At 34.1% G+C, this 27,936-nt stretch overlaps 13 protein-coding genes and 2 pseudogenes across 15 annotated transcripts, besides 9 other annotated features; 8 read left to right on the top strand and 7 right to left on the bottom strand.

Annotated features, from left to right (window-relative positions):
• Positions 1-3: 3 nt before the first annotated feature.
• Positions 4-852, top strand: TVAGG3_0128960 (uncharacterized protein; the record flags this gene model as incomplete). Its single annotated transcript, XM_001292378.2, has 1 exon — positions 4-852. The coding sequence occupies one exon, from the start codon at positions 4-6 to the stop codon at positions 850-852; it is 849 nt and encodes a 282-aa protein (XP_001292379.2).
• Positions 853-856: 4 nt separating this feature from the next.
• Positions 857-1,099, bottom strand: TVAGG3_0128950 (serine threonine-protein phosphatase family; the record flags this gene model as incomplete). Its single annotated transcript, XM_051223854.1, has 1 exon — positions 857-1,099. One exon carries the CDS (start codon positions 1,097-1,099, stop codon positions 857-859), a length of 243 nt encoding a protein of 80 aa, XP_051108840.1.
• Positions 1,100-1,117: 18 nt separating this feature from the next.
• TVAGG3_0128940 (uncharacterized protein) lies at positions 1,118-1,480 on the bottom strand (the record flags this gene model as incomplete). The annotated part of the gene is made up of 1 exon (XM_001300303.1): positions 1,118-1,480. The coding sequence occupies one exon, from the start codon at positions 1,478-1,480 to the stop codon at positions 1,118-1,120; it is 363 nt and encodes a 120-aa protein (XP_001300304.1).
• Positions 1,481-2,909: 1,429 nt separating this feature from the next.
• TVAGG3_0128930 (armadillo (ARM) repeat-containing protein family) lies at positions 2,910-5,961 on the top strand (the record flags this gene model as incomplete). Its single annotated transcript, XM_001300302.2, has 1 exon — positions 3,259-5,961. One exon carries the CDS (start codon positions 3,259-3,261, stop codon positions 5,959-5,961), a length of 2,703 nt encoding a protein of 900 aa, XP_001300303.1.
• Positions 5,962-7,209: 1,248 nt separating this feature from the next.
• On the bottom strand, positions 7,210-7,563 carry TVAGG3_0128920 (uncharacterized protein; the record flags this gene model as incomplete). The annotated part of the gene is made up of 1 exon (XM_001300301.1): positions 7,210-7,563. One exon carries the CDS (start codon positions 7,561-7,563, stop codon positions 7,210-7,212), a length of 354 nt encoding a protein of 117 aa, XP_001300302.1.
• Positions 7,564-8,573: 1,010 nt separating this feature from the next.
• TVAGG3_0128910 (uncharacterized protein) lies at positions 8,574-8,900 on the bottom strand (the record flags this gene model as incomplete). Its single annotated transcript, XM_001286669.1, has 1 exon — positions 8,574-8,900. One exon carries the CDS (start codon positions 8,898-8,900, stop codon positions 8,574-8,576), a length of 327 nt encoding a protein of 108 aa, XP_001286670.1.
• Positions 8,901-10,561: 1,661 nt separating this feature from the next.
• Positions 10,562-11,905: a mobile genetic element.
• Positions 11,011-11,881, bottom strand: TVAGG3_0128900 (uncharacterized protein; the record flags this gene model as incomplete). The annotated part of the gene is made up of 1 exon (XM_051223853.1): positions 11,011-11,881. A coding segment is annotated over one exon (871 nt), but the record flags the coding sequence as incomplete, so codon positions are not given.
• Positions 11,906-12,066: 161 nt separating the features above from the next.
• On the bottom strand, positions 12,067-12,427 carry TVAGG3_0128880 (uncharacterized protein; the record flags this gene model as incomplete). The annotated part of the gene is made up of 1 exon (XM_051223852.1): positions 12,067-12,427. A coding segment is annotated over one exon (361 nt), but the record flags the coding sequence as incomplete, so codon positions are not given.
• A 100-nt stretch (positions 12,428-12,527) lies between these two features.
• Positions 12,528-13,232, top strand: TVAGG3_0128870 (HNH endonuclease family; the record flags this gene model as incomplete). Its single annotated transcript, XM_051223851.1, has 1 exon — positions 12,528-13,232. One exon carries the CDS (start codon positions 12,528-12,530, stop codon positions 13,230-13,232), a length of 705 nt encoding a protein of 234 aa, XP_051108837.1.
• Positions 13,233-17,266: 4,034 nt separating this feature from the next.
• Positions 17,267-17,320: a mobile genetic element.
• Positions 17,321-21,061: 3,741 nt separating this feature from the next.
• Positions 21,062-21,765, bottom strand: TVAGG3_0128850 (annotated as a pseudogene). The gene has a single exon. A coding segment is annotated over exon 1 (704 nt).
• A 100-nt stretch (positions 21,766-21,865) lies between these two features.
• TVAGG3_0128840 (uncharacterized protein) lies at positions 21,866-22,689 on the top strand (the record flags this gene model as incomplete). Its single annotated transcript, XM_051223850.1, has 1 exon — positions 21,866-22,689. A coding segment is annotated over one exon (824 nt), but the record flags the coding sequence as incomplete, so codon positions are not given.
• Positions 22,690-22,747: 58 nt separating this feature from the next.
• On the top strand, positions 22,748-23,503 carry TVAGG3_0128830 (uncharacterized protein; the record flags this gene model as incomplete). Its single annotated transcript, XM_051223849.1, has 1 exon — positions 22,748-23,503. One exon carries the CDS (start codon positions 22,748-22,750, stop codon positions 23,501-23,503), a length of 756 nt encoding a protein of 251 aa, XP_051108835.1.
• Positions 23,504-23,592: 89 nt separating this feature from the next.
• Positions 23,593-23,701: a mobile genetic element.
• Positions 23,702-23,842: 141 nt separating this feature from the next.
• Positions 23,843-23,951: a mobile genetic element.
• Positions 23,952-24,071: 120 nt separating this feature from the next.
• Positions 24,072-24,133: a mobile genetic element.
• Positions 24,133-26,634: a mobile genetic element.
• On the top strand, positions 24,142-25,042 carry TVAGG3_0128790 (annotated as a pseudogene). Its single transcript has one exon. A coding segment is annotated over exon 1 (901 nt).
• On the top strand, positions 25,686-25,925 carry TVAGG3_0128780 (uncharacterized protein; the record flags this gene model as incomplete). The annotated part of the gene is made up of 1 exon (XM_051223848.1): positions 25,686-25,925. The coding sequence occupies one exon, from the start codon at positions 25,686-25,688 to the stop codon at positions 25,923-25,925; it is 240 nt and encodes a 79-aa protein (XP_051108834.1).
• On the top strand, positions 26,102-26,428 carry TVAGG3_0128770 (uncharacterized protein; the record flags this gene model as incomplete). The annotated part of the gene is made up of 1 exon (XM_001286677.1): positions 26,102-26,428. One exon carries the CDS (start codon positions 26,102-26,104, stop codon positions 26,426-26,428), a length of 327 nt encoding a protein of 108 aa, XP_001286678.1.
• Positions 26,429-26,634: a terminal%2Cinverted (terminal inverted repeat of Maverick-1A transposon ID:TVAGG3_0128760).
• Positions 26,635-26,637: 3 nt separating this feature from the next.
• Positions 26,638-26,943: a mobile genetic element.
• A 21-nt stretch (positions 26,944-26,964) lies between these two features.
• Positions 26,965-27,035: a mobile genetic element.
• Between the last annotated feature and the right edge of the window lie 901 nt (positions 27,036-27,936).

The raw sequence follows: 27,936 nt of genomic DNA, 5'->3' as shown, positions 1-27,936 counted from the left end.
AATATGCTTTCAATAGAAAAAGAAAATTCAAGAGTTGCTACAACTAAACCATTAGATGAACTTTTTACGAATGTCGGTCAAAAGTTTGAGACAGAGACCGTAAAACATGAAGGCTATCGTTTTGACTACCCCTTAAGATGGTTAAGAGACCCATCCGTCACAAAAGCTATTGGCTTTCGTAGAATGAAGTTCATTTCAGAAGCCATACATGGTTTCCCATTTACGGTCGCTTTTGAAATTCGATACTATAACAAAGAAAAACATACGTATGAGAAATTTGAACAGGGAAAACTTTTACAAGTGAATTTGCTTGTAAACTTAGAAACAACTCTTCAAGCTTTTCAAGAAAAAATAAACGATATCTATCTCGAATATGCAAAACAGTACAACATTGACGAAGGAGAGTACCATCTCGATATTATATATGACAGGAAAAATGCAACTGTTAAAATCAATAGAATAGAAGACCTTGGAGAAGACGTTTATATTTCTACAAAATATAACAACTTGGCATGGTATAGATTTTTGAGGATGTTAAATCATCCTGCAGCATATCCAGTACACCCGAACTTTTATGAAGTCGAAAACCCTAATGGAACATATGAAAATGTTTTTGACTCAGATGCTATTATCGTTCATGCTTCATTTTCTGGTGCACAAAACTCTTTTTTATGCTTGGCAAATGACTTTTACGAAAAACCTACAAAGCTATATGAACCACCAAGTGGAAGTATTTCAGACTTTCAAGTATGGTTTACTACAGATGGAAGAAAAAGAATAGTTCCATTATACCATGCGTTTTACTTAGAACTTAGTTTCATATACAACTACTATCGAACGGTAAAAATATAATCTTTTAATACGGTTGAGGTGTTGGATTTGGTTGCCAACTAGACTGTGGTGCAGGTTCAGGCTGTTGTATAACAGGAGCTTGTTCTTCTGGTTCAGGGTCTTTAGGTATAATACCAACGAACTGACCTACTCTTTTACCAATATTTTTGACTCCGTTCCAAATTCCTCTTCCGACAGATTTTATTCCATTCCATATACCTCTTCCAACATTTCGAAAGAAGTTTCCTATTCTTCCAAAGAAACCCATTTTACTATATGTAAAAATCTAATGTCCGCCTAGTCTCTTACGTTTCCTGTTGAGTTCCATAGCATTCTTTAACTGGAGCTCATACATTCTATTTCTCCTCTGGTAGAAAACATATTCCGGGTCAACTCCTGTGTTCGCGTCATCTGCATAGAGTTGTTTATATCCCACTTCAGGGTTTGTATAAAACTCTTTCCATCTCATATTTGCATACCATGGTGGTAAGCCTAACGCAGCGTCATTTGACATGGCAGTTTGCATTTGTACATCTGTTGGCACTTGACCATAGTTTGCCATTGCAGTTTGTATTCTAACTTCATTTGGAATATTCTCTGGGTTTGGTTGTCCAGGTTGCTGTGCATTCGCTAAGTTCTGTGCGTCCATTTTAATATTAGATAAAAATATCTCTTACGAGTACATATGCTGAACATTTGCTGGTATTGGTTCATCTTCATATTCTCTATATCTTTCTGCCACGTCAAATAAGTAAATGACACAATGGAAAAAACCTAAAACAAGTAGTCCTATTTCAAACCACATTTACTTACCAATAAAATTTCTTTGTTGTGACACTTTCTCCGGTTTATAGGACCTCTCTCATATTCTATCTTATCGTATCTAAACTCATAGTCATGTATATCCTCTAACCATCTCATAACGGTTTCCAAACCACTTTTATCGGATGTAAAGTAAAAGCATGGATGGTTATGTAAAACGTCTAAAGTTTCTAAAGAGTCTCTCAAAGTCCAGTCTACTTGGTATTGAAAATCGTATGTGTTATAGAACGGTGGGTCTACTATAAAGAAAACATTTTCCTTGTTTTTATATTTTTCATACAACTCTGTCCAATGACATCTCACAAACTCTATACCCTCAGTATATTTTTCTATGTCCTCTTTGAAAACCTTTGTATAGTTAAGATATAAAACGTTTGACATAAGTGTTTCAATGTCATGAACTCTTATAGAACCACTATATAATAGTCTAGAAGATATACTATCCCAGTCAATATACTCTGCTTTTTTCAAAACCTCTCTGACAGTATTTTTCTTATCTAATGGTATACGTTCCATCTTACCTATAGGTATCTTTTCTTTTAACTCATTCAATATTTTGTTAGTGTCTGGTATATGTTTGAGACGGTTCATATAGTTGTCGAAGTCATTGCATATAATCTTTGAGTTTGGGAATACAGTATGGCACAGATGGGATATATAGAAACTTCCACCGAACAAATCTACAAATGTTAGACCATTCGGTAGTTTCTTAAGTTCTCTCAATAGAATATCTTTACATCTACTCTTATTTCCAAAGAAGGGTAACGGTGGTTTTGTAAAATTCATTTTATATACAATAAAAATGTTTTTACCCTGAAAAGCTACAGAAAAGTGACAAAACATGAAAACTACTCGGTTAAGGTCTTGTCAGTTTTGTAAAATAACCATCCTATCTTGTTAAGACTTCCTGGACTGTTGTCAAAATGTCATGTTGTCTCATTTTTTCAGAGAAGTTCGTTTAACCGAGGGACCGAGGGACCGAGGGACCTGGTGACGTAGCGACGATAGACCCTTACTTGTCCGGACATAGTTCTACTATTTTGAGTCCTCTACCGAAAAGTTAACAGCAACGACTTTCAAAAATTTTAGGGGCTAGAAGGCACGAAGTGCCTGGAAGACCCCACCACACCCCAAAAAACCTCATTTTAGACTTCATTGCATACTAAACATCTTCAAGGGGGTAGAGGGGCGCAGCCCTGGAACCCCCAATACCTTTTTTTTTTTTTTTTTTTTTTTGATTTTATAAAATCTTGCTAAAATTTTATACAATTGATGGTCGAAGAATTGAAATCCTGGATCCATACATTATTTAGATCCCAAAATCCAGAAGAACAACAACAAGCCGATCAATTAATCACAGAGTTCCTTCAAACTCCTCAATCACTTGATGCTGCCTTTCAATTGTTCGCATCCTCTCGAGGAACACCTGGTGCAGAGCTTTATCAACGATCTGTAGCATTATATCTTAAGCGAATTATTGTTTACAATTTAGATTTCTTTAAATCAAATGGCTTTGATCAAATCAAACAACAATTATATTCAATTCTTGAAAATACATCCGATGTTTATCTTACAAAGCAATTATCACGCAGCCTTGCACCAATTATGACATCAATTCCAACAAATTGTGGCGAATTTTTCGAACTTGCAGGCCAGCTTATAAATACACAAGAAACACAAAATGTTAGCAGAGGCTTATACATTTACATACCACTTTTAGAGAGTATTCCAGAAGATTCAACAACAGAATTTTATGAACAGATTTCTACTATTCTTCCAAGCTGTTTTATATCTCAACAACCTGATATTATCGAACCAGCATCAACCATACTCAAACTTTGCTTCTGTTTTGCACCAGAACTTGGAGATTCTCTTATACAACCACTTCAAAGCCTAATACAAATATTCTCTCAACTTCTTCATACAGAGTCAGCATCATGTAACTTCATTGCATCTGATTTAGAGGACATTTTCACTTCAGATTTTCCATTTGATAATGTTTCTCAAATTTACGAAGAAATTTTACAATTGGCCAACGACGAAACAGTTTCTGTTCGAATGAAACTTCATCCCATCAGTCTTGCATCAACATTGATCTCTCACAACAGCGAAATTAGAGATAAAGCATCAGATTTACTCTCCGTTGACATTAATTTCGCCATTACATCCTTTGAACAAGCATTACTAAATGACCAAGAGTTCGTCAGTATCTTCATTGAGCCAATAACTACTTTGTGCAACGTTTGTTCGAAATATGAGTTATTAGATGTAATTATACAAGCCATCCAAACAGAAGAAGGGTTATCAGAAGCAACTCTTGTAGCTTATTCCCTTGCTCTTTCTGAGATTTGTAACTTAGGTTGGGAAGTTGCAGCTTCAAAAGTCCCAACAATTCTCAATTTCGCGATCGCTTTGTTACATTACGAAGGTGACAACCAAATTACGACCATTTGCGTCATTGAATCCGGTTTTGACTTAATTATTGAATTATTTTCTCATATTAATCCAAATTACAATGCCGTTCAAGAGGATGTCTTCACAGTTATTGTCAACGCATTGCAATTAGAAGGAATTCCATCATTACACGTTCGAGCTGTCCATGCATTAGATTATCTTTTTGCTGCAACGAGTATTTCATCGGATTTGATATCACAGAGCTTCGAAATACTCAGTACCATTGTTCAAACAGCTGATAAGGACCTCCTCAAGGCTACAATTGAAACTTTTGGATCAATGATACAATATTCAAAAGAAGAAATTCTTCCTTACGCACAAAACATCCTTGAAATACTTTCTGATGCAGCAAATCTCGAGAATGAAGAAGATTCACCTATAAAAGGTGAAGCAATCGCAAGTTTGGCTTTATTAATTCCTTATATAGAAGAAAAGTCAAATTTTGTGTCACTTTTCTTACAAAATGTATCGTCTTCTGACATTGAATTATCATTAAGTTCATTTGATGCATTCATTGACAGTTTACCATATATTAAAGAAGAATTTGGAGAAGCGATTTTGGGAGCATTAGAAGTAGCAGTTAACTTAATGAAACAAGATTTTGAATTTAAAGATGATAAAGACGAAGAATACGAGAACAACACATTGAATAGATATCTCTATGAAGCAATACATTTCTGCAAGAGAGCTATTAAAGAAACACCAACAATTGTTCAACAAATTTATGAAGAATTAATAAACGGTTTGACAAAAATTATTGACGATGGAAAATTTGATGAACAAGTTATGAGTGCAACAATTGATTGTGCATTCCAAGCACATAAAGTCATTGGCCAAGACTTGAGTGATTTCCTGAGAGATTTGATTCCTTCCGCAATTGAAGAAAGAGAAATTTTTGCAGAATTGTTGAAATCAATTGGAAGAAGTTTGGAAGAAGGCATCGAAATACAAGAAGATGTCATTAGTTCAATGACGGAAGCAGCAATGGAAGGAATGAGACATGATTTGTCATTCCAAATTGATGATAATTTTGATAATTATGATAAATTAATTAATCCTGCTTTGACAGAATATTTCAGATATTTGGGAGAAAAATTACCTCAGTTATTCCCTCATTATGAATATTATGAAGCACTTAAAAAGATAATAGATAAAGGAAATGAATATGATAAAGCTAATTATTTGTATGCTTTAGCTGGTTTCTTTGTTGTCGCAAAAGATAATTTAGAAATATTAATTAAAAAGAAAATCATGGAAATGTTTGCTCAGTCAATTGTAATGTTTACTTCTTATGAAATTGATCCAGACACAATTTCAGCAATAAGAGAAGTATTCGAGGCTGAGCCAAAAGGAATGGAGAAATACGCAGAAGACTTACAAAATACATGCTTAGAAATTTTGTCAGGAGAAAACAATGGTGAGTTATTCTATGAAGATACTTGTTGTTACGCTATTTCTTTGTTGTTGACAATGCAGAGAACATTGTTGGGAGAAAACTTTGATGTGCAGACATTCATGCCTTTAATGCTGCCTCATTTCCCAGCAATAAATGATGAATCACCAAATATTTATATGTCATTGTGTGATGTTTGTGGAGAATTCCCACAACAGATGGGACAATTTGGTCCTGATATCGCTGTTGCTTTAGGAAAGACATTGGCTTTGAGAGATGATGAATTCGAAAGTTTGAATTTACCAACTCATATTTTCATCGAAATTGCAACTTTGTTTAATAATTTAGCTGCAGCAAATGAAAAGATACAGCCAATGATAATGGAACAGATAGGTTCTAACAATGGCGGAATTGATAGAATTAATGATAGATTAGCAAAAGCTGCTGATATGATAGAGTAAAAAAAATAATATATATTTTTATTATATTGTAATATCATTTTTTAAGGAAAGCCTGAAAATTGAGATGCGATTTGCAAATAATCGTTATCGTCTTCTTTCCAAAATTCACTTTTCGTAGCGTTTTGATTAATAAATTTTGGAACAAAGAAGAATCAAATGAGAAGTCCAGAGCTTCTTGACATATATGAAAGTTGAGGTTCCTGGGGTTGAAGTAATAACAAGAAGGAATTAACGTATGAATTTTATAATTTTTGAAAAAAAAACAAAATTTATTAATTTTACTGTATTTATATATGTAAGAATTATTTAACTTTACTTTAAAAATTCTTTTGGTCTATCGTTTAGGGCAATTTAAATAATGTATTTACTTCATAGATGCAAATATTGCATTGGCGTATAATGTTATTGATATTTTCTATGCAAAGTGAGTTGCGGTAAAAAATGCGGTCATAACACCATTCAATTTATGGATAAAGTACTCAATTTGTGGCTAAGTCTCTCAATCTATGGAAAGCTTGCGGTAAAAAATAAAAATTTAGCTATTTTCCTATGATTTTGATTCCACATCCTACAACTCTCAAAACGAAAGATATATACATTGATAATTCCTTGAAAAAATTTTAAAAAATGCCAAAACGAAAAAATGGGTCATTCTTGAGTGAAAAAAGTAAAAAATGACGATCATTTTCAATTGAATTTTCCACTTTTTTCCAAAAAATAAATTTGCGGAAAACGTACCATTTTTCGAATGAAAAATCGATTACAAAATCTAATTTTATTCAAAAATGCTCACCTTTTCCTAGAATGCTGATTTTACTAAAAATTAACACATTTGAATTTCATTCAAATGCGTCACTTTTTCCGAAAATCGCAAATTTTTAAAAATGACGATTATTTTTTCTAAATTTATGATTATAGCTAAATTAAGATAAATTAATATGTGTCTGGGGCAGGAATTAATGTTATGGATTCAACAATTAATTAAAATTCAAATTTATGGATATAAGAATATGAATTTCATGAATTATATATATTTTTATATGATATCATAAGGGCAGATGGAAATAATCCAATAGATAATAGAAATTGATTTATTTTATGATTCTACATAATGACCACATTTGATATAATTGAATTTTTATGATTTTATGATTTAGTCTAGATTTCTTAATAAAAAATGATATAGTTCCAATTGGATAATATTGTTTGATTATTGAAACAACAAAATTTCATCTTAGATGTGAATATTTATTCAAGCGAAGGAATTACTAAGGATTCAATCTTTTCGTTGCGAATTGATTCAAACCAGAATGCAAAGACAGCGGCAAACAACGCTTCTTTATAGTTTTTCTTTCGAAGTAAAGCGTTAAAAACAGGCATAGAAAAAAGGGCTATTGCATAACGATCTTTCATTTTGCCTAGTGACGAACAATCGTCAATATAATCGCCAATATCGTAAGCGGCTTTGATGTTTGCAACTTCAACAACCATAGCTGCATCTGCCGCGCCAAGCTCTAAAGTTTTTAGCCAAATACTGACATTATGCATTTGAAAAGCTCGAGCTCTATTGAGAATAGCTGCAACATCGAATGCATTTGGCATTTGATTGTTTGCATCATAAAACCATGAGTTAAAGAAATTATCACGCTCTGTGTTTTCTAGCTAGGATCACCATCTGTTATTATAGATCCGTATTTTTCCCAGGTGAGCGGGGTATCTTTAATCCCAGCCCTATCATCCTCCCAGTGTCAGTTTTTAATATAAAATCCAAAATTTTTTAAAAAAATAAAAATTTCGAGAAATTTTTCTAGTTTTTTCTTTGATTTCAATAATTCAAAATAAATTTTGGAGTAAAAAGACACTATTTAATGAAATTCATATGAGTGAATGTGGATAAATACTCTCAAAACATACAATTTATATATTTTTTCTATGTATTATCAACTAATTAGTGATAATTTTTTTGAATCAGATTTTTTTCATTAAAAATATAATATATAACGCAATAATGATGTACACATACGCATCTACACATCAAAATATAAAGTTTGTTTTGGTCTGGGCACCCCAACCCAAAATTCTAAAAAAATTGAATAAAATTGAATACTTGGGGCTGGGATACCCAGCCCGAAACCGAATTGAATTTTTTGAATTAAGGAATATATTTACGTATTTATAATATATATGTGATGTTTATAAAAAATACTAAATTTTTGTAAAAAAATTCAATTTATTCAAAACGTATATTAAGTGATCACTTCATTAGTAGGATCAGCGATCCTACTAAATAGTGAGAATGCCACTAGCTAAAAAGGGAGTCCTTGGAGCTCTTGATCTCTTGTCAGTAGAGTCCATAATGAGGCATGGCATCTACTGATTAGAGATCAGAGCAATCCTACCTTACCTAGTTAGTATACATATCATGTGTACGGAGGCACTGCGCGCCTCCTTACACCTGATATGTGAATTTGACACTTTACAAAACCGTTAACGTATATTTTACAACACAAACACAAACACCAACTTAACCTTAAATATTTATAAAGCCACCAACCACTTCACCTCGCTAACGTTTTCACAAACGACTTCACTACTGTAAAAAATAAAAGTTCTCACTTACAAAAGTATTGCAACTCTTCCCATTGCTGTGCTTCACACAATAGTTCATATTCTTCAGTATCGCTGCTGTCGCTCCAATCGTCAGAGTCAAAGTCACTGTCAAAATAAATGTTAGTAAGTTTTGACAAAGCTAATGAAACACGCTTACCGTTTGTATCGTATGCTTGTATAAACTTTCCATTCTTCATTCCTTCATAAACGCTCAAACTAACTTTACCCTTTCTCCCTCGTATCTGATAGAATGTATTTTCACGAGGAACGAAGAACAAATTCTTGAACTCATGACCGTTGTAGTTTGTTATCTCAATAGTTTTCGTCATTTATATAAAAATAAAATAAAAATTAAACTTAAAAATTAATGATATCACCACCCTCACACGTATGAAAACATAGCACAAAAATAAATTTAGGTGAAGTGGTGAGATCTCACCTCTTTTTTCACCTGTTTTTTCACCCTGTTGAATTCATTGCTTTATAACTCTCTTCCTTGGTTTCTTCATTTTTCATCATTGACTTTATCCAACTCTTCTAACTTCTTCTTAAGTTCAGCAATGTTGTCCTCATGAAGTTTAATCTTTCTCAAAATTCCTTCTCTATCTAATGGTTGCTTTATCTTTCTAAACTGAACTCTACCATCCTTCATAGTATGAATGTAAAAACCTTCTGGAATAGTTCCTGATTTAATGTATTCTACCAAAAACTTTTGTTTCATTGCTTCAGTGACTTTATTTGTCATTTTACTCTAAGGTGAAGCTAGCACAGCGATAATGGATTTCATGACTTTTTAGTATTTCATGCAATCTTAACAGATAGCCTTACAAGTACTTCCAGTGTCCCTAGCTGTCCATCCTTTTTATATAACTCCATGACATTTATAATCTCGCGAAACTTAACAGGTAGCATAACAGATTAAAATCAGATGAGGTTTTGAACCAAAATTTCTAAGCAACGTTGTCAAGGATTTTTGAGGAACTAGGGACAGAGTGTGGCAAAGTCCAAGATTTAATTTATCTTCATCTGTTTCATCAGCTATCTCATCTAATATTCCAATATTTTATTCATAACTCGTGGCAAACTCACTAACTTTCGTTATGTTCATCTGCATGCTTCATCTGATAGAAAGTATGACTTTCATTAACTCTGTGAGATAATGAAAACTACTAGGGACAGAGACCATGGCAAAGTTTATGACTTTCATTATTTCCAGAACTTAATGAAAACTACTAGGGACAGAGAACATGGCAAAGTTCATGATTTAATTTATTCTCTCACTAACAACAAACACAAACTCCAACACTAACGACAAAAATAAATGTCCTCACTTCTTAACAAAGTAATATGTGCTTCTTACACCACCATAGCTCAAACGTTTCTTTTCAAACATCGATTGAAACTTATTTTGAGCCATTGGCTTTAGTCTCTTTTTCTTCAAATACGCCAAGAAATCTTCTTCACATCTTTTCACTTCATAGCCTTCTTTAAACTCCTCCTTGTTAAGTTCTATGAAATCCTTTATAACATTCTTTGTTGCAATGGCTTCTTCACGAACGACATCGTGAACTATTTCATCATTACATTCATGTATGACCTCCTCACTGTTCTCATGAACTATTTCAACACTGTTCTCATGAACGACCTCCTTACTGTCTTTCATAAGCGTTTCAAAGTCTCCTTTACTCATTACTTCAATCTCATGCTGTTCACAGTAGTACTTAAACTCACTGTATATGTCTTTGTTGTATGTTATATTGCTTCCCATGTACTCCATGAATTTTTCAAGCACTTCCTCATAATTCACTGTTTCTTTCTTTCCACGACCTTCTAATATCATACTTGCTTCGTAAATATAACTTCTTGCAGAACCGTCTCGCTTTCTACTTCTCTTCACAAATTCTCTCATCTTGCCACCAAATACATTTGAACTACATGCAAAGAATTCATTCTCCTTCGCAAATTCTTTATATCTTCTGTAGCACTCTGTACAATTCCATCCGGATACAAACTTTTCATAGAACTCCTCGTAAAACATTTGGTAAGGTGTTTTGTTCATTTCGATGAGTTCTTGTTTAGCCCTGGTGAATGGTATCTTCCTTACATCAAATTCACTTAAATCTTTCTTCATGAAGTACGTCAGTAAGTTTGAATAAAACTCTTCATTAAAGCTTTCAATGAGATTTGAGAAATATTCGTAATTTCCTTTGTATCTGCTGCTTACGTCAATGACAACAAATCTTCTGTCGTCTTTGTCAATCTTTACTGAGTTGAAGTTGTTAGATATCATGATGATATTACAAACATTCTCTATCTTTCTTACTGGCTGACACTTCTGATTTAAGTCCAACTGAGTCTCTGTTACTATTGACTTTAGTGCGTCGTGGTTCATGACCTTAGACGTATCGCATGAGCTTAGTTCATTGCATACGATGAGCTTCATGTTCTCAATAGCAGCATTGAATCTACCAACCACATTCTCTATTGCCGTTATATTATTGTTGGCGTACTTGCTAATGAGCTCGCATAGAACATTACTAAGTACATTCTTACCAGTTCCTTGCTTTCCTGTTAACAAAAGTACTGTTCCAGTCTTTCCACAAGGATTTTGAACGATGTAGGCGAACCAGTTCAAAACATACTCATAAAGCTCTTCATCCTCATTACATATGACATCGTGAACATGTTTCAAATATCCTTCAATAATGCTTTCATCTACTTCATTCAGTACCTCATACTCATATCCTCTGAAATAGCTGTAAATGTCATCTCTTTCGTCAAAGAATCTCATGCCTGACTTCATAAGATAGTTCTTGTTCTGACCCGCTTCATAAATCATCAGTGCGTTCACATCCTTCTCTTCAATACGTCCTACATAAACACTCTTCATGAGCTTATTGAATTCCTTGCTATCTACTGACACAAGTGTTGTTGTGTCTCGTATTCCATCATAATCTTTCACTAGATATGTCATACGTGCTCCGTCAATAACGACAACACATCTTCTTAAGTCATTTATAACACTAGCTATGTCAATACCTTCTTCACTCATGTACTTATTTCTTCTCAAGTCCTTTAGTGTGAAAGTGTCTCTAAGTTCTATTTCAAGCAATTCATTTACACATCCTTTGCAATACTTCTCTATAAAATATTTCTGTCGTTCTTTACTAAGTTTTTTAACAGCTCTGAAGAACCATGTGTTTTGACTCAAACATCCTTCACAACTTCTCTCATTCATTCCTAGTTCTTTCATGTCATTATCTTCAACCTCTATGGTCTCATTGAGTAAGGTCAAAGGGTTCTTAGTCATTGCTGGTCTTATCTGAAACAATGTTTGTGCAACAGGTTTAACTAGTTCAGCAACGTCCTTCCTTAATATGAATAGCTGTTTCCACTCATCTTTGCTAACAGTTCTTTCATAACCACTGACAGTAATGATTTCATTTGCTGACTTTAGACACTTATGTTCTATCATTTGTATTGCTTTTGTGTAAGGCTTTCGTGAGCATAGGTTGTATATGTCATTCCTGCAATGTTCATTCATGCCAATAGTACTAAATCCTTTCTTTGCTGTTGAGTGCATAATATCCATTAGTTCCTGTGTTCGTATTGCTGTCTCATAAAATACAACAAGACCTTTGTCATCTATGACGTACTTACCGAAAACATTGCTTATATTCTTTAACCATGAAATAACATCCTCATTCATGCTGTCAAACATGAAGTAAGGTCTTACATACTCTTCACTTATAAGATACTCCACAAAATACTTGTTAAGCTCTATGTCCTCGTGAGCGATTTCATTAGGTTTGATATTAGTTCCTTTTGTCATTGCTGTCATGTACTTCACTCTCATAGTTCCTTTCAATAGCGTAAAAATACTTCATTGTTTCATAACTGCTCTAAATTCTGTTCAAAATTCGTACAACATAACTTTTTAACATTAGTGAAAGAACATGAGCGAAACAACAACATCTAACATTACAGAAGAAGTCAATGACAATGCCGATGAAAACATTACAGAAGGAGCTAGTGAAAATATTGACGAGTTCAGTGAGGAAGAAGATATTGAGGACGTCAATGAGAACGTTAGTGGGGAACAAACTCAATGGGAAACATTGAGAAATCATGAAGATTATGAGATTTGTACGACATATCCTTTTACTATTCGTCGAAAGAAAGACAAACATATTATGAGTGAATACTTAAATAATTATGGTTATATTGTGCTTAGTTTAAACAACAAAATACATTTAAAGCATAGAATTATTGCAGAACAGTGGATTGAAAATCCAAACAATTTGAAAGAAATAGACCATATAAATCATGATAGAACGGACAACAGAATCTCAAACCTTCGTTGGTGTTCTAGATCTGAAAACAATAGAAATAAAAGCAAGTATGGCGATATAGTTTATGAGTTCGTTGATGAAATATCTGACGAAGCTGTTGAAATAACAGATTATGGTAAGCATTCGTTTGAGTTCTACTACTATGTTGAGAATGAGGACGCATTCTATTATTATACAGGTCTTAACTATCGAAAACTTCATATAAACTTTACAAAAACAGGTGCTGCTTATGTTTGTATGATAGATACAGAAAACAAGAGTGTAATTTTATTCATAAACAAATTCAAACGCTTGTACGGCTTCATGTAGGACAAACATTATTTTTCAACACTAACGCCAACACGTAGGACAAACATTCATGACTAACATTAATGTATAAACTTCGTCGTATATGTTTTGTCAAGACTTCGTCGTATATGTTTTGTCATGAGTTCATCGTAAATGTTTTGTCATGATTTCTTCGTCAAAACTTCATCGTTAATGATTTGTCAAGACTTCATCGTCAAAACTTCATCGTCAATGATTTCAGTGTCACCACGTCACCATGTCACCAGGTTAATTAACTTCTCCTAAAATTACTGACAACATGACATTTTGACAACAGGTACGAAAGGAGGAAGGCATTTATGAATTATTTTTGAAGAACCGAAGGTGTCACCACGTCACCATGTCACCAGTAATTTTAACTTCTCCTAAAATTACTGACAACATGACATTTTGACAACAGGTACGAAAGGAATTTCATCGTGAATGCTTCGTCAAGACTTCATCGTAAATGTTTTGTCATGACTTCATCGTAAATGTTTGTCAAAACTTCATCGAAACTATACATAAACACTTTATCAAGACTTCATCGTATATACTTTGTCAAAACTTCATCGTCAATGATTTGTCAAGACTTCACCCTCATGAATTTGTCATGATTTCATCGTAAATGCTTCGTCATGATTTCATCGTCAAAACTTCATCGTATATGCTTTGCCATGATTTCATCGTAAATGATTTGTCAAGACTTCATCGTCAATGATTTGTCAAGACTTCATCGTCAATGATTTGTCAAGGTTTCTTCGTATATGTTTTGTCATGACTTCATCGTAAATACTTCATCGTCAATGATTTGTCATGACTTCATCGTAAACACTTTGTCATGATTTCATCGTAAATGTTTTGGCAAGACTTCATCGTCAATGATTGTCAAGACTTCATCGTCAATGATTTGTCATGATTTCATCGTCAAAACTTTGTCATGACTTCATCGTAAATGCTTCGTCAAGACTTCATCGTCAATGATTTGTCAAGGTTTCTTCGTATATGTTGTGTCATGACTTCTTCGTAAATGATTTGTCATGACTTCATCGTAAATGTTTTGTCAAGACTTCATCGTCAATGATTTGTCAAGACTTCATCGTAAACACTTTGTCAAAACTTCATCGTCAATGATTTGTCAAGACTTCATCGTCAATGTTTTGTCAAGACTTCATCGTCAATGATTTGTCAAGACTTCATCGTAAACACTTTGTCAAAACTTCATTGTCAATGATTTGTCAAGACTTCATCGTAATGAGTGTAAATGACCCAAAAATAATGTTTAGGTGAAGAGGTGAGATCTCACCTGTTTTCTCACCTAATTTTTCACCCTCATGAATTTGTCATGACTTCATCGTTAATGTTTTGTCAAGATTTCTTCGTAAATGTTTTGTCATGATTTCATCGTAATGAGTGTAAATGACCCAAAAATAATGTTTAGGTGAAGAGGTGAGATCTCACCTGTTTTCTGACCTAATTTTTCACCCTCATGAATTTGTCATGACTTCATCGTCAATGATTTGTCATGACTTCATCGTCATGACTTCATCGTCAATGATTTGTCAAGACTTCATCGTCAATGATTTGTCATGACTTCATCGTAAACACTTTGTCATGATTTCATCGTTAATGAGTGTAAATGACCCAAAAATAATGTTTAGGTGAAGAGGTGAGATCTCACCTGTTTTCTCACCTAATTTTTCACCCTCATGAATTTGTCATGACTTCATCGTTAATGTTTTGTCAAGATTTCTTCGTAAATGTTTTGTCATGATTTCATCATAATGAGTGTAAATGACCCAAAAATAATGTTTAGGTGAAGAGGTGAGATCTCACCTGTTTTCTCACCTAATTTTTCACCCTCATGAATTTGTCATGACTTCATCGTCAATGATTTGTCATGACTTCATCGTCATGACTTCATCGTCATGACTTCATCGTTAATGATTTGTCAAGACTTCATCGTCAATGATTTGTCATGACTTCATCGTAAACACTTTGTCATGATTTCATCGTTAATGAGTGTAAATGACCCAAAAATAATGTTTAGGTGAAGAGGTGAGATCTCACCTGTTTTCTCACCTAATTTTTCACCCTCATGAATTTGTCATGATTTCATCGTATATGATTTGTCATGACTTCATCGTCATGACTTCATCGTTAATGATTTGTCATGACTTCATCGTCATGACTTCATCGTTAATGATTTGTCAAGACTTCATCGTCAATGATTTGCCATGACTTCATCGTCAAAACTTCATCGTCAATGATTTGTCATGATTTCATCGTATATGATTTGTCATGACTTCATCGTCATGACTTCATCGTTAATGATTTGTCAAGACTTCATCGTCAATGATTTGTCATGACTTCATCGTAAACACTTTGTCATGATTTCATCGTTAATGAGTGTAAATGACCCAAAAATAATGTTTAGGTGAAGAGGTGAGATCTCACCTGTTTTCTCACCTAATTTTTCACCCTCATGAATTTGTCATGATTTCATCGTATATGCTTTGTCATGACTTCTTCGTATATGTTTTGTCAAGGTTTCTTCGTATATACTTTGTCAAAACTTCATCGTCAATGATTTGTCAAGACTTCACCCTCATGAATTTGTCATGATTTCATCGTCAATGATTTGTCAAGACTTCATCGTCAAGATTTCATCGTAAATGATTTGTCAAGACTTCATCGTCAATGTTTTGTCAAGACTTCATCGTCAATGATTTGTCAAGACTTCATCGTAAACACTTTGTCAAAACTTCATCGTAAATGATTTGTCATGATTTCTTCGTAAACACTTTGTCATGATTTCATCGTAAATGCTTTGTCAAAACTTCATCGTCAATGATTTGTCAAGACTTCATCGTAAACACTTTGTCAAAACTTCATCGTCAATGATTTGTCAAGACTTCATCGTAATGAGTGTAAATGACCCAAAAATAATGTTTAGGTGAAGAGGTGAGATCTCACCTGTTTTCTCACCTAATTTTTCACCCTCATGAATTTGTCATGACTTCATCGTTAATGTTTTGTCAAGATTTCTTCGTAAATGTTTTGTCATGATTTCATCATAATGAGTGTAAATGACCCAAAAATAATGTTTAGGTGAAGAGGTGAGATCTCACCTGTTTTCTCACCTAATTTTTCACCCTCATGAATTTGTCATGATTTCATCGTATATGATTTGTCATGACTTCATCGTCAAAACTTCATCGTCAATGATTTGTCATGACTTCATCGTAAACACTTTGTCATGATTTCATCGTTAATGAGTGTAAATGACCCAAAAATAATGTTTAGGTGAAGAGGTGAGATCTCACCTGTTTTCTCACCTAATTTTTCACCCTCATGAATTTGTCATGATTTCATCGTATATGATTTGTCATGACTTCATCGTCAAAACTTCATCGTCAATGATTTGTCATGACTTCATCGTAAAACTTTGTCATGATTTCATCGTTAATGAGTGTAAATGACCCAAAAATAATGTTTAGGTGAAGAGGTGAGATCTCACCTGTTTTCTCACCTAATTTTTCACCCTCATGAATTTGTCATGATTTCATCGTAAATGTTTGTCAAGACTTCATCGTCAAAACTTCATCGTCAGTGATTTCAGTGTCACCACGTCACCATGTCACCAGGTTAATTAACTTCTCCTAAAATTACTGACAACATGACATTTTGACAACAGGTACGAAAGGAATTTCATCGTAAATGCTTCGTCAAGACTTCACCCTCATGAATTTGTCATGATTTCATCGTATATGCTTTGTCATGACTTCTTCGTATATGTTTTGTCATGATTTCTTCGTAAATGATTTGTCATGATTTCATCGTAAATGTTTTGTCAAGACTTCATCGTCAATGATTTGTCAAGACTTCATCGTAAACACTTTGTCAAAACTTCATCGTCAATGATTTGTCAAGACTTCATCGTAAACACTTTGTCAAAACTTCATCGTCAATGAGTGTAAATGACCCAAAAATAATTTTAGAAGAATTTCCTCATATGATTGCTTCCCTCTGAAAACCGAGAGTACTGGAAGGATAAAAATAAGCCAGAAAGAATAAGATAATTCTTCTAAACTTTTTCATTAGATGTAAATCAGACAAAACATTGACGATGAAGTCTTGACAAATCATTGACGATGAAGTCTTGACAAATCATTGACGATGAAATCATGACAAATCATTTACGAAGAAATCGTGACAAATCATTTACGATGAAATCTTGACGATGAAGTCTTGACAAATCATTTACGATGAAATCTTGACGATGAAGTCTTGACAAATCATTGACGATGAAATCATGACAAATTCATGAGGGTGAAGTCATGACAAATCATTGACGATGAAGTTTTGACAAAGTATATACGAAGAAACCTTGACAAAACATATACGAAGAAGTCATGACAAACATTTACGATGAAATCATGACAAATTCATGAGGGTGAAGTCTTGACGAAGCATTTACGATGAAATTCCTTTCGTACCTGTTGTCAAAATGTCATGTTGTCAGTAATTTTAGGAGAAGTTAATTAACCTGGTGACATGGTGACGTGGTGACACTGAAATCACTGACGATGAAGTTTTGACGATGAAGTCTTGACAAACATTTACGATGAAATCATGACAAATTCATGAGGGTGAAAAATTAGGTGAGAAAACAGGTGAGATCTCACCTCTTCACCTAAACATTATTTTTGGGTCATTTACACTCATTAACGATGAAATCATGACAAAGTGTTTACGATGAAGTCATGACAAATCATTGACGATGAAGTTTTGACGATGAAGTCATGACAAATCATATACGATGAAATCATGACAAATTCATGAGGGTGAAAAATTAGGTGAGAAAACAGGTGAGATCTCACCTCTTCACCTAAACATTATTTTTGGGTCATTTACACTCATTAACGATGAAATCATGACAAAGTGTTTACGATGAAGTCATGACAAATCATTGACGATGAAGTCTTGACAAATCATTAACGATGAAGTCATGACGATGAAGTCATGACAAATCATATACGATGAAGTCATGACAAATTCATGAGGGTGAAAAATTAGGTGAGAAAACAGGTGAGATCTCACCTCTTCACCTAAACATTATTTTTGGGTCATTTACACTCATTACGATGAAATCATGACAAAACATTTACGAAGAAGTCATGACAAATCATTGACGATGAAGTTTTGACGATGAAGTCATGACAAATCATATACGATGAAATCATGACAAATTCATGAGGGTGAAAAATTAGGTGAGAAAACAGGTGAGATCTCACCTCTTCACCTAAACATTATTTTTGGGTCATTTACACTCATTAACGATGAAATCATGACAAAGTGTTTACGATGAAGTCATGACAAATCATTGACGATGAAGTCTTGACAAATCATTAACGATGAAGTCATGACGATGAAGTCATGACAAATCATTGACGATGAAGTTTTGACAAAGTGTTTACGATGAAGTCTTGACAAATCATTGACGATGAAGTCTTGACAAAACATTGACGATGAAGTCTTGACAAATCATTGACGATGAAATCATGACAAATCATTTACGAAGAAATCGTGACAAATCATTTACGATGAAATCTTGACGATGAAGTCTTGACAAATCATTTACGATGAAATCTTGACGATGAAGTCTTGACAAATCATTGACGATGAAATCATGACAAATTCATGAGGGTGAAGTCTTGACAAATCATTGACGATGAAGTTTTGACAAAGTATATACGAAGAAACCTTGACAAAACATATACGAAGAAGTCATGACAAACATTTACGATGAAATCATGACAAATTCATGAGGGTGAAAAATTAGGTGAGAAAACAGGTGAGATCTCACCTCTTCACCTAAACATTATTTTTGGGTCATTTACACTCATTAACGATGAAATCATGACAAAGTGTTTACGATGAAGTCATGACAAATCATTGACGATGAAGTCTTGACAAATCATTAACGATGAAGTCATGACGATGAAGTCATGACAAATCATATACGATGAAGTCATGACAAATTCATGAGGGTGAAAAATTAGGTGAGAAAACAGGTGAGATCTCACTTCTTCACCTAAACATTATTTTTGGGTCATTTACACTCATTACGATGAAGTCTTGACAAATCATTGACGATGAAGTTTTGACAAAGTGTTTACGATGAAGTCTTGACAAATCATTGACGATGAAGTTTTGACAAAGCATTTACGATGAAATCATGACAAAGTGTTTACGAAGAAATCATGACAAATCATTTACGATGAAGTTTTGACAAAGTGTTTACGATGAAGTCTTGACAAATCATTGACGATGAAGTCTTGACAAAACATTGACGATGAAGTCTTGACAAATCATTTACGATGAAGTCTTGACAAATCATTGACGATGAAATCATGACAAATCATTTACGAAGAAATCATGACAAATCATTTACGATGAAATCTTGACGATGAAGTCTTGACAAATCATTTACGATGAAATCTTGACGATGAAGTCTTGTCAAAGTGTTTACGATGAAGTCTTGACAAATCATTGACGATGAAGTCTTGACAAATCATTGACGATGAAATCATGACAAATCATTTACGAAGAAATCATGACAAAGTTTTGACGATGAAATCATGACAAATCATTGACGATGAAGTCTTGACAATCATTGACGATGAAATCATGACAAATCATTTACGATGAAATCTTGACGATGAAGTCTTGACAAATCATTTACGATGAAATCTTGACGATGAAGTCTTGTCAAAGTGTTTACGATGAAGTCTTGACAAATCATTGACGATGAAGTCTTGACAAATCATTGACGATGAAGTCTTGACAATCATTGACGATGAAGTCTTGACAAAACATATACGAAGAAACCTTGACAAATCATTGACGATGAAGTCTTGACAAATCATTGACGATGAAGTCTTGACAAATCATTGACGATGAAGTCTTGACAAAGTCATGACAAAACATATACGAAGAAACCTTGACAAAACATATACGATGAAATCATGACAAATTCATGAGGGTGAAGTCTTGACAAATCATTGACGATGAAGTCTTGACAAATCATTGACGATGAAGTTTTGACAAAGTATATACGATGAAGTCTTGACGAAGCATTTACGATGAAATCATGACAAAGCATATACGATGAAGTTTTGACGATGAAATCATGACGAAGCATTTACGATGAAATCATGACAAATTCATGAGGGTGAAGTCTTGACAAATCATTGACGATGAAGTTTTGACAAAGTATATACGATGAAGTCTTGATAAAGTGTTTATGTATAGTTTCGATGAAGTTTTGACAAACATTTACGATGAAGTCATGACAAAACATTTACGATGAAGTCTTGACGAAGCATTCACGATGAAATTCCTTTCGTACCTGTTGTCAAAATGTCATGTTGTCAGTAATTTTAGGAGAAGTTAATTAACCTGGTGACATGGTGACGTGGTGACACCTTCAGTTCTTCAAAAATAATTCATAAATGCCTTCCTCCTTTCGTACCTGTTGTCAAAATGTCATGTTGTCAGTAATTTTAGGAGAAGTTAATTAACCTGGTGACATGGTGACGTGGTGACACTGAAATCATTGACGATGAAGTTTTGACGATGAAGTCTTGACAAATCATTAACGATGAAGTTTTGACGAAGAAATCATGACAAAACATTTACGATGAACTCATGACAAAACATATACGACGAAGTCTTGACAAAACATATACGACGAAGTTTATACATTAATGTTAGTCATGAATGTTTGTCCTACGTGTTGGCGTTAGTGTTGAAAAATAATGTTTGTCCTACATGAAGCCGTACAAGCGTTTGAATTTGTTTATGAATAAAATTACACTCTTGTTTTCTGTATCTATCATACAAACATAAGCAGCACCTGTTTTTGTAAAATTTATATGAAGTTTTCGATAGTTAAGACCTGTATAATAATAGAATGCGTCCTCATTCTCAACATAATAGTAGAACTCAAACGAATGCTTACCATAATCTGTTATTTCAACAGCTTCGTCAGATATTTCATCAACGAACTCATAAACTATATCGCCATACTTGCTTTTATTTCTATTGTTTTCAGATCTAGAACACCAACGAAGGTTTGAGATTCTGTTGTCCGTTCTATCATGATTTATATGGTCTATTTCTTTCAAATTGTTTGGATTTTCAATCCACTGTTCTGCAATAATTCTATGCTTTAAATGTATTTTGTTGTTTAAACTAAGCACAATATAACCATAATTATTTAAGTATTCACTCATAATATGTTTGTCTTTCTTTCGACGAATAGTAAAAGGATATGTCGTACAAATCTCATAATCTTCATGATTTCTCAATGTTTCCCATTGAGTTTGTTCCCACTAACGTTCTCATTGACGTCCTCAATATCTTCTTCCTCACTGAACTCGTCAATATTTTCACTAGCTCCTTCTGTAATGTTTTCATCGGCATTGTCATTGACTTCTTCTGTAATGTTAGATGTTGTTGTTTCGCTCATGTTCTTTCACTAATGTTAAAAAGTTATGTTGTACGAATTTTGAACAGAATTTAGAGCAGTTATGAAACAATGAAGTATTTTTACGCTATTGAAAGGAACTATGAGAGTGAAGTACATGACAGCAATGACAAAAGGAACTAATATCAAACCTAATGAAATCGCTCACGAGGACATAGAGCTTAACAAGTATTTTGTGGAGTATCTTATAAGTGAAGAGTATGTAAGACCTTACTTCATGTTTGACAGCATGAATGAGGATGTTATTTCATGGTTAAAGAATATAAGCAATGTTTTCGGTAAGTACGTCATAGATGACAAAGGTCTTGTTGTATTTTATGAGACAGCAATACGAACACAGGAACTAATGGATATTATGCACTCAACAGCAAAGAAAGGATTTAGTACTATTGGCATGAATGAACATTGCAGGAATGACATATACAACCTATGCTCACGAAAGCCTTACACAAAAGCAATACAAATGATAGAACATAAGTGTCTAAGGTCAGCAAATGAAATCATTACTGTCAGTGGTTATGAAAGAACTGTTAGCAAAGATGAGTGGAAACAGCTATTCATATTAAGGAAGGACGTTGCTGAACTAGTTAAACCTGTTGCACAAACATTGTTTCAGATAAGACCAGCAATGACTAAGAACCCTTTGACCTTACTCAATGAGACCATAGAGGTTGAAGATAATGACATGAAAGAACTAGGAATGAATGAGAGAAGTTGTGAAGGATGTTTGAGTCAAAACACATGGTTCTTCAGAGCTGTTAAAAAACTTAGTAAAGAACGACAGAAATATTTTATAGAGAAGTATTGCAAAGGATGTGTAAATGAATTGCTTGAAATAGAACTTAGAGACACTTTCACACTAAAGGACTTGAGAAGAAATAAGTACATGAGTGAAGAAGGTATTGACATAGCTAGTGTTATAAATGACTTAAGAAGATGTGTTGTCGTTATTGACGGAGCACGTATGACATATCTAGTGAAAGATTATGATGGAATACGAGACACAACAACACTTGTGTCAGTAGATAGCAAGGAATTCAATAAGCTCATGAAGAGTGTTTATGTAGGACGTATTGAAGAGAAGGATGTGAACGCACTGATGATTTATGAAGCGGGTCAGAACAAGAACTATCTTATGAAGTCAGGCATGAGATTCTTTGACGAAAGAGATGACATTTACAGCTATTTCAGAGGATATGAGTATGAGGTACTGAATGAAGTAGATGAAAGCATTATTGAAGGATATTTGAAACATGTTCACGATGTCATATGTAATGAGGATGAAGAGCTTTATGAGTATGTTTTGAACTGGTTCGCCTACATCGTTCAAAATCCTTGTGGAAAGACTGGAACAGTACTTTTGTTAACAGGAAAGCAAGGAACTGGTAAGAATGTACTTAGTAATGTTCTATGCGAGCTCATTAGCAAGTACGCCAACAATAATATAACGGCAATAGAGAATGTGGTTGGTAGATTCAATGCTGCTATTGAGAACATGAAGCTCATCGTATGCAATGAACCAAGCTCATGCGATACGTCTAAGGTCATGAACCACGACGCACTAAAGTCAATAGTAACAGAGACTCAGTTGGACTTAAATCAGAAGTGTCAGCCAGTAAGAAAGATAGAGAATGTTTGTAATATTCTTATATACGAAAAAAAGAGATCTGACATTGTGTCAGATCTCAGTAAAAGTGACATTTACATGTCAAAAAAATAGAATGAGTTTAAGTAATTAAAATTGAGGGTGAGAGTAGTATTGTATGAAATAATATCTCTCACCCTCCAATTCATCCTATGGCGCCGAAAAAATTTTGGTGAAATGCGACCACATTTCACCAAAATTTCTCGGCGCCATATAGAGAACTAGAGCCTGTGAGGTACTGATACTATCCATGTACCTCGCAGGCTCTAGTTCCAAGCCAAAATGGCTAAAAATTGCCCGCAATTGTTCACATTGCGGGCAATTTTTAGCCATTTTGGCTGGGAATTGGAGGGTGAGAGTAGTATTGTATGAAATAATATCTCTCACCCTCCAATTCATCCTATGGCGCCGAAAAAATTTTGGTGAAATGCGACCACATTTCACCAAAATTTCTCGGCGCCATATAGAGAACTAGAGCCTGTGAGGTACTGATACTATCCATGTACCTCGCAGGCTCTAGTTCCAAGCCAAAATGGCTAAAAATTGCCCGCAATTGTTCACATTCCCATCTTTTGTTGGTAAGACGAAGAATATGAAATAAATTATGAAGAAGATAATGATGAATAAAATATCACTTTTTATATTTTTGACACGTAAAGTTGTCACTTTTCTGTCAAACTGTTTTTATCGTTTTCGTATATAACAATATCATCATGATATCTAACAACTTCAACTCAGTAAAGATTGACAAAGACGACAGAAGATTTGTTGTCATTGACGTAAGCAGCAGATACAAAGGAAATTACGAATATTTCTCAAATCTCATTGAAAGCTTTAATGAAGAGTTTTATTCAAACTTACTGACGTACTTCATGAAGAAAGATTTAAGTGAATTTGATGTAAGGAAGATACCATTCACCAGGGCTAAACAAGAACTCATCGAAATGAACAAAACACCTTACCAAATGTTTTACGAGGAGTTCTATGAAAAGTTTGTATCCGGATGGAATTGTACAGAGTGCTACAGAAGATATAAAGAATTTGCGAAGGAGAATGAATTCTTTGCATGTAGTTCAAATGTATTTGGTGGCAAGATGAGAGAATTTGTGAAGAGAAGTAGAAAGCGAGACGGTTCTGCAAGAAGTTATATTTACGAAGCAAGTATGATATTAGAAGGTCGTGGAAAGAAAGAAACAGTGAATTATGAGGAAGTGCTTGAAAAATTCATGGAGTACATGGGAAGCAATATAACATACAACAAAGACATATACAGTGAGTTTAAGTACTACTGTGAACAGCATGAGATTGAAGTAATGAGTAAAGGAGACTTTGAAACGCTTATGAAAGACAGTAAGGAGGTCGTTCATGAGAACAGTGTTGAAATAGTTCATGAGAACAGTGAGGAGATCATACATGAATGTAATGATGAAATAGTTCACGATGTCGTTCGTGAAGAAGCCATTGCAACAAAGAATGTTATAAAGGATTTCATAGAACTTAACAAGGAGGAGTTTAAAGAAGGCTATGAAGTGAAAAGATGTGAAGAAGATTTCTTGCGTATTTGAAGAAAAAGAGACTAAAGCCAATGGCTCAAAATAAGTTTCAATCGATGTTTGAAAAGAAACGTTTGAGCTATGGTGGTGTAAGAAGCACATATTACTTTGTTAAGAAGTGAGGACATTTATTTTTGTCGTTAGTGTTGGAGTTTGTGTTTGTTGTTAGTGAGAGAATAAATTAAATCATGAACTTTGCCATGTTCTCTGTCCCTAGTAGTTTTCATTAAGTTCTGGAAATAATGAAAGTCATAAACTTTGCCATGGTCTCTGTCCCTAGTAGTTTTCATTATCTCACAGAGTTAATGAAAGTCATACTTTCTATCAGATGAAGCATGCAGATGAACATAACGAAAGTTAGTGAGTTTGCCACGAGTTATGAATAAAATATTGGAATATTAGATGAGATAGCTGATGAAACAGATGAAGATAAATTAAATCTTGGACTTTGCCACACTCTGTCCCTAGTTCCTCAAAAATCCTTGACAACGTTGCTTAGAAATTTTGGTTCAAAACCTCATCTGATTTTAATCTGTTATGCTACCTGTTAAGTTTCGCGAGATTATAAATGTCATGGAGTTATATAAAAAGGATGGACAGCTAGGGACACTGGAAGTACTTGTAAGGCTATCTGTTAAGATTGCATGAAATACTAAAAAGTCATGAAATCCATTATCGCTGTGCTAGCTTCACCTTAGAGTAAAATGACAAATAAAGTCACTGAAGCAATGAAACAAAAGTTTTTGGTAGAATACATTAAATCAGGAACTATTCCAGAAGGTTTTTACATTCATACTATGAAGGATGGTAGAGTTCAGTTTAGAAAGATAAAGCAACCATTAGATAGAGAAGGAATTTTGAGAAAGATTAAACTTCATGAGGACAACATTGCTGAACTTAAGAAGAAGTTAGAAGAGTTGGATAAAGTCAATGATGAAAAATGAAGAAACCAAGGAAGAGAGTTATAAAGCAATGAATTCAACAGGGTGAAAAAACAGGTGAAAAAAGAGGTGAGATCTCACCACTTCACCTAAATTTATTTTTGTGCTATGTTTTCATACGTGTGAGGGTGGTGATATCATTAATTTTTAAGTTTAATTTTTATTTTATTTTTATATAAATGACGAAAACTATTGAGATAACAAACTACAACGGTCATGAGTTCAAGAATTTGTTCTTCGTTCCTCGTGAAAATACATTCTATCAGATACGAGGGAGAAAGGGTAAAGTTAGTTTGAGCGTTTATGAAGGAATGAAGAATGGAAAGTTTATACAAGCATACGATACAAACGGTAAGCGTGTTTCATTAGCTTTGTCAAAACTTACTAACATTTATTTTGACAGTGACTTTGACTCTGACGATTGGAGCGACAGCAGCGATACTGAAGAATATGAACTATTGTGTGAAGCACAGCAATGGGAAGAGTTGCAATACTTTTGTAAGTGAGAACTTTTATTTTTTACAGTAGTGAAGTCGTTTGTGAAAACGTTAGTGAGGTGAAGTGGTTGGTGGCTTTATAAATATTTAAGGTTAAGTTGGTGTTTGTGTTTGTGTTGTAAAATATACATTAACGGTTTTGTAAAGTGTCAAATTCACATATCAGGTGTAAGGAGGCGCGCAGTGCCTCCGTACACATGATATGTATACTAACTTACCTTCAGGAGCTACAAAGCTCCTAATCATTACGAGAGGGAGCCTTGGAGCTCCTGAAGCTCATCAGCAGAGGATATTTACCATTTGGGCCTCTTTTGATGAAAGATGCGAAGCCCATCTACGAACCAGGGGCTCCAAAGCTCCTAATCCTTACGAAAGGGAACTTTCGAGCTCCTGAGTCTTCATCAACAGAGTCCCAGTTGATAAATATCCTATGCTGATGAAAGATGCGAAGCACATCTTCGAACCAGGAGCTCCAAAGCTCCTATTCCTTACGAAAGGGAGCTCTGGAGCTTCTGAAACTCCTCCTATTATAAAATAGGACAGTTTTCTTCTGAGGCTTCTCATCAAATCTAAGACTTCAGAAGAAAGCTGTCCTATCCGTGTATACTTACATTCTGATGGACTACAAGTGTACAACTTTAAGGCAGAGATTATCCGAGGCCTCTCATCAAATGAGGGACCTCGGATAATCTCTGCCTTAAGTAGTAAAATAGCTTTTCTAACTATTCAGGGACAAGAGAACAAGAGTTGGAATACTCTAAGGCAAGGTTCTTCCGAAATCTCTCATCGAATGAGAGACTTCAGAAGGACCTTGCCAAATCCTTGAACACCGATATCCTTGGAACTGAGCTAGGACCAAGGAGAAGTAGTGTACTATAGCGCACGATGGCAATCTCGGAAATACTTATATTGCCACATGCGCAATATCTATTCAGCCTGACTCCTATATACAAGAAGTCAGGCAGAATAGATATTGTGCATATGATTTGCAGAACTCTCATATATATAAATTTTTGTTAACCCAAAAAGGTGACACTTTGGGTGTATCGTTCATCCCAGGGATGCAAAATTCACATCACCTTGTATCTATATCTGTTATTGCAAAAAAAATCATGGAATTTCAAAATTTCATCTATCACTGTCATAAGTTTTGGCCGGACGCTTGTGTGATATACAAAAATTCGTCAAAAGTGACAACTCAGAAAAGTGAAAATATTCAAAATTTGAACTTTTGAGAAACATTGTTTTTGCATATTTTTTAAAATGATTTGACAACCAAAATGATATAATATATAGCATGATTTTGATTTTCAATATAATTGAAAAAAATCATTGAAAAATATATGAATTAAAATGATTCTTAAATTAGATGCTTATTAATATTTTACAATTTTTATTATTTGAGATACTTTTTTGAAGCTTAAATGTGCGAATTTTGGGCCATTAATATATAAATGAAATCAGCATTATATGCTTAATAATAGGAAACACGAAATTCCGACTTATGAAGCTTTTTT

This window comes from Trichomonas vaginalis, chromosome IV, assembly GCF_026262505.1.
Source record: "Trichomonas vaginalis G3 chromosome IV, whole genome shotgun sequence".
In the NCBI taxonomy this organism is placed as follows: domain Eukaryota; phylum Parabasalia; order Trichomonadida; family Trichomonadidae; genus Trichomonas; species Trichomonas vaginalis.
Note: the sequence above shows the minus strand (reverse complement) of the source record. Positions and strands in the feature narration are given on the sequence as shown.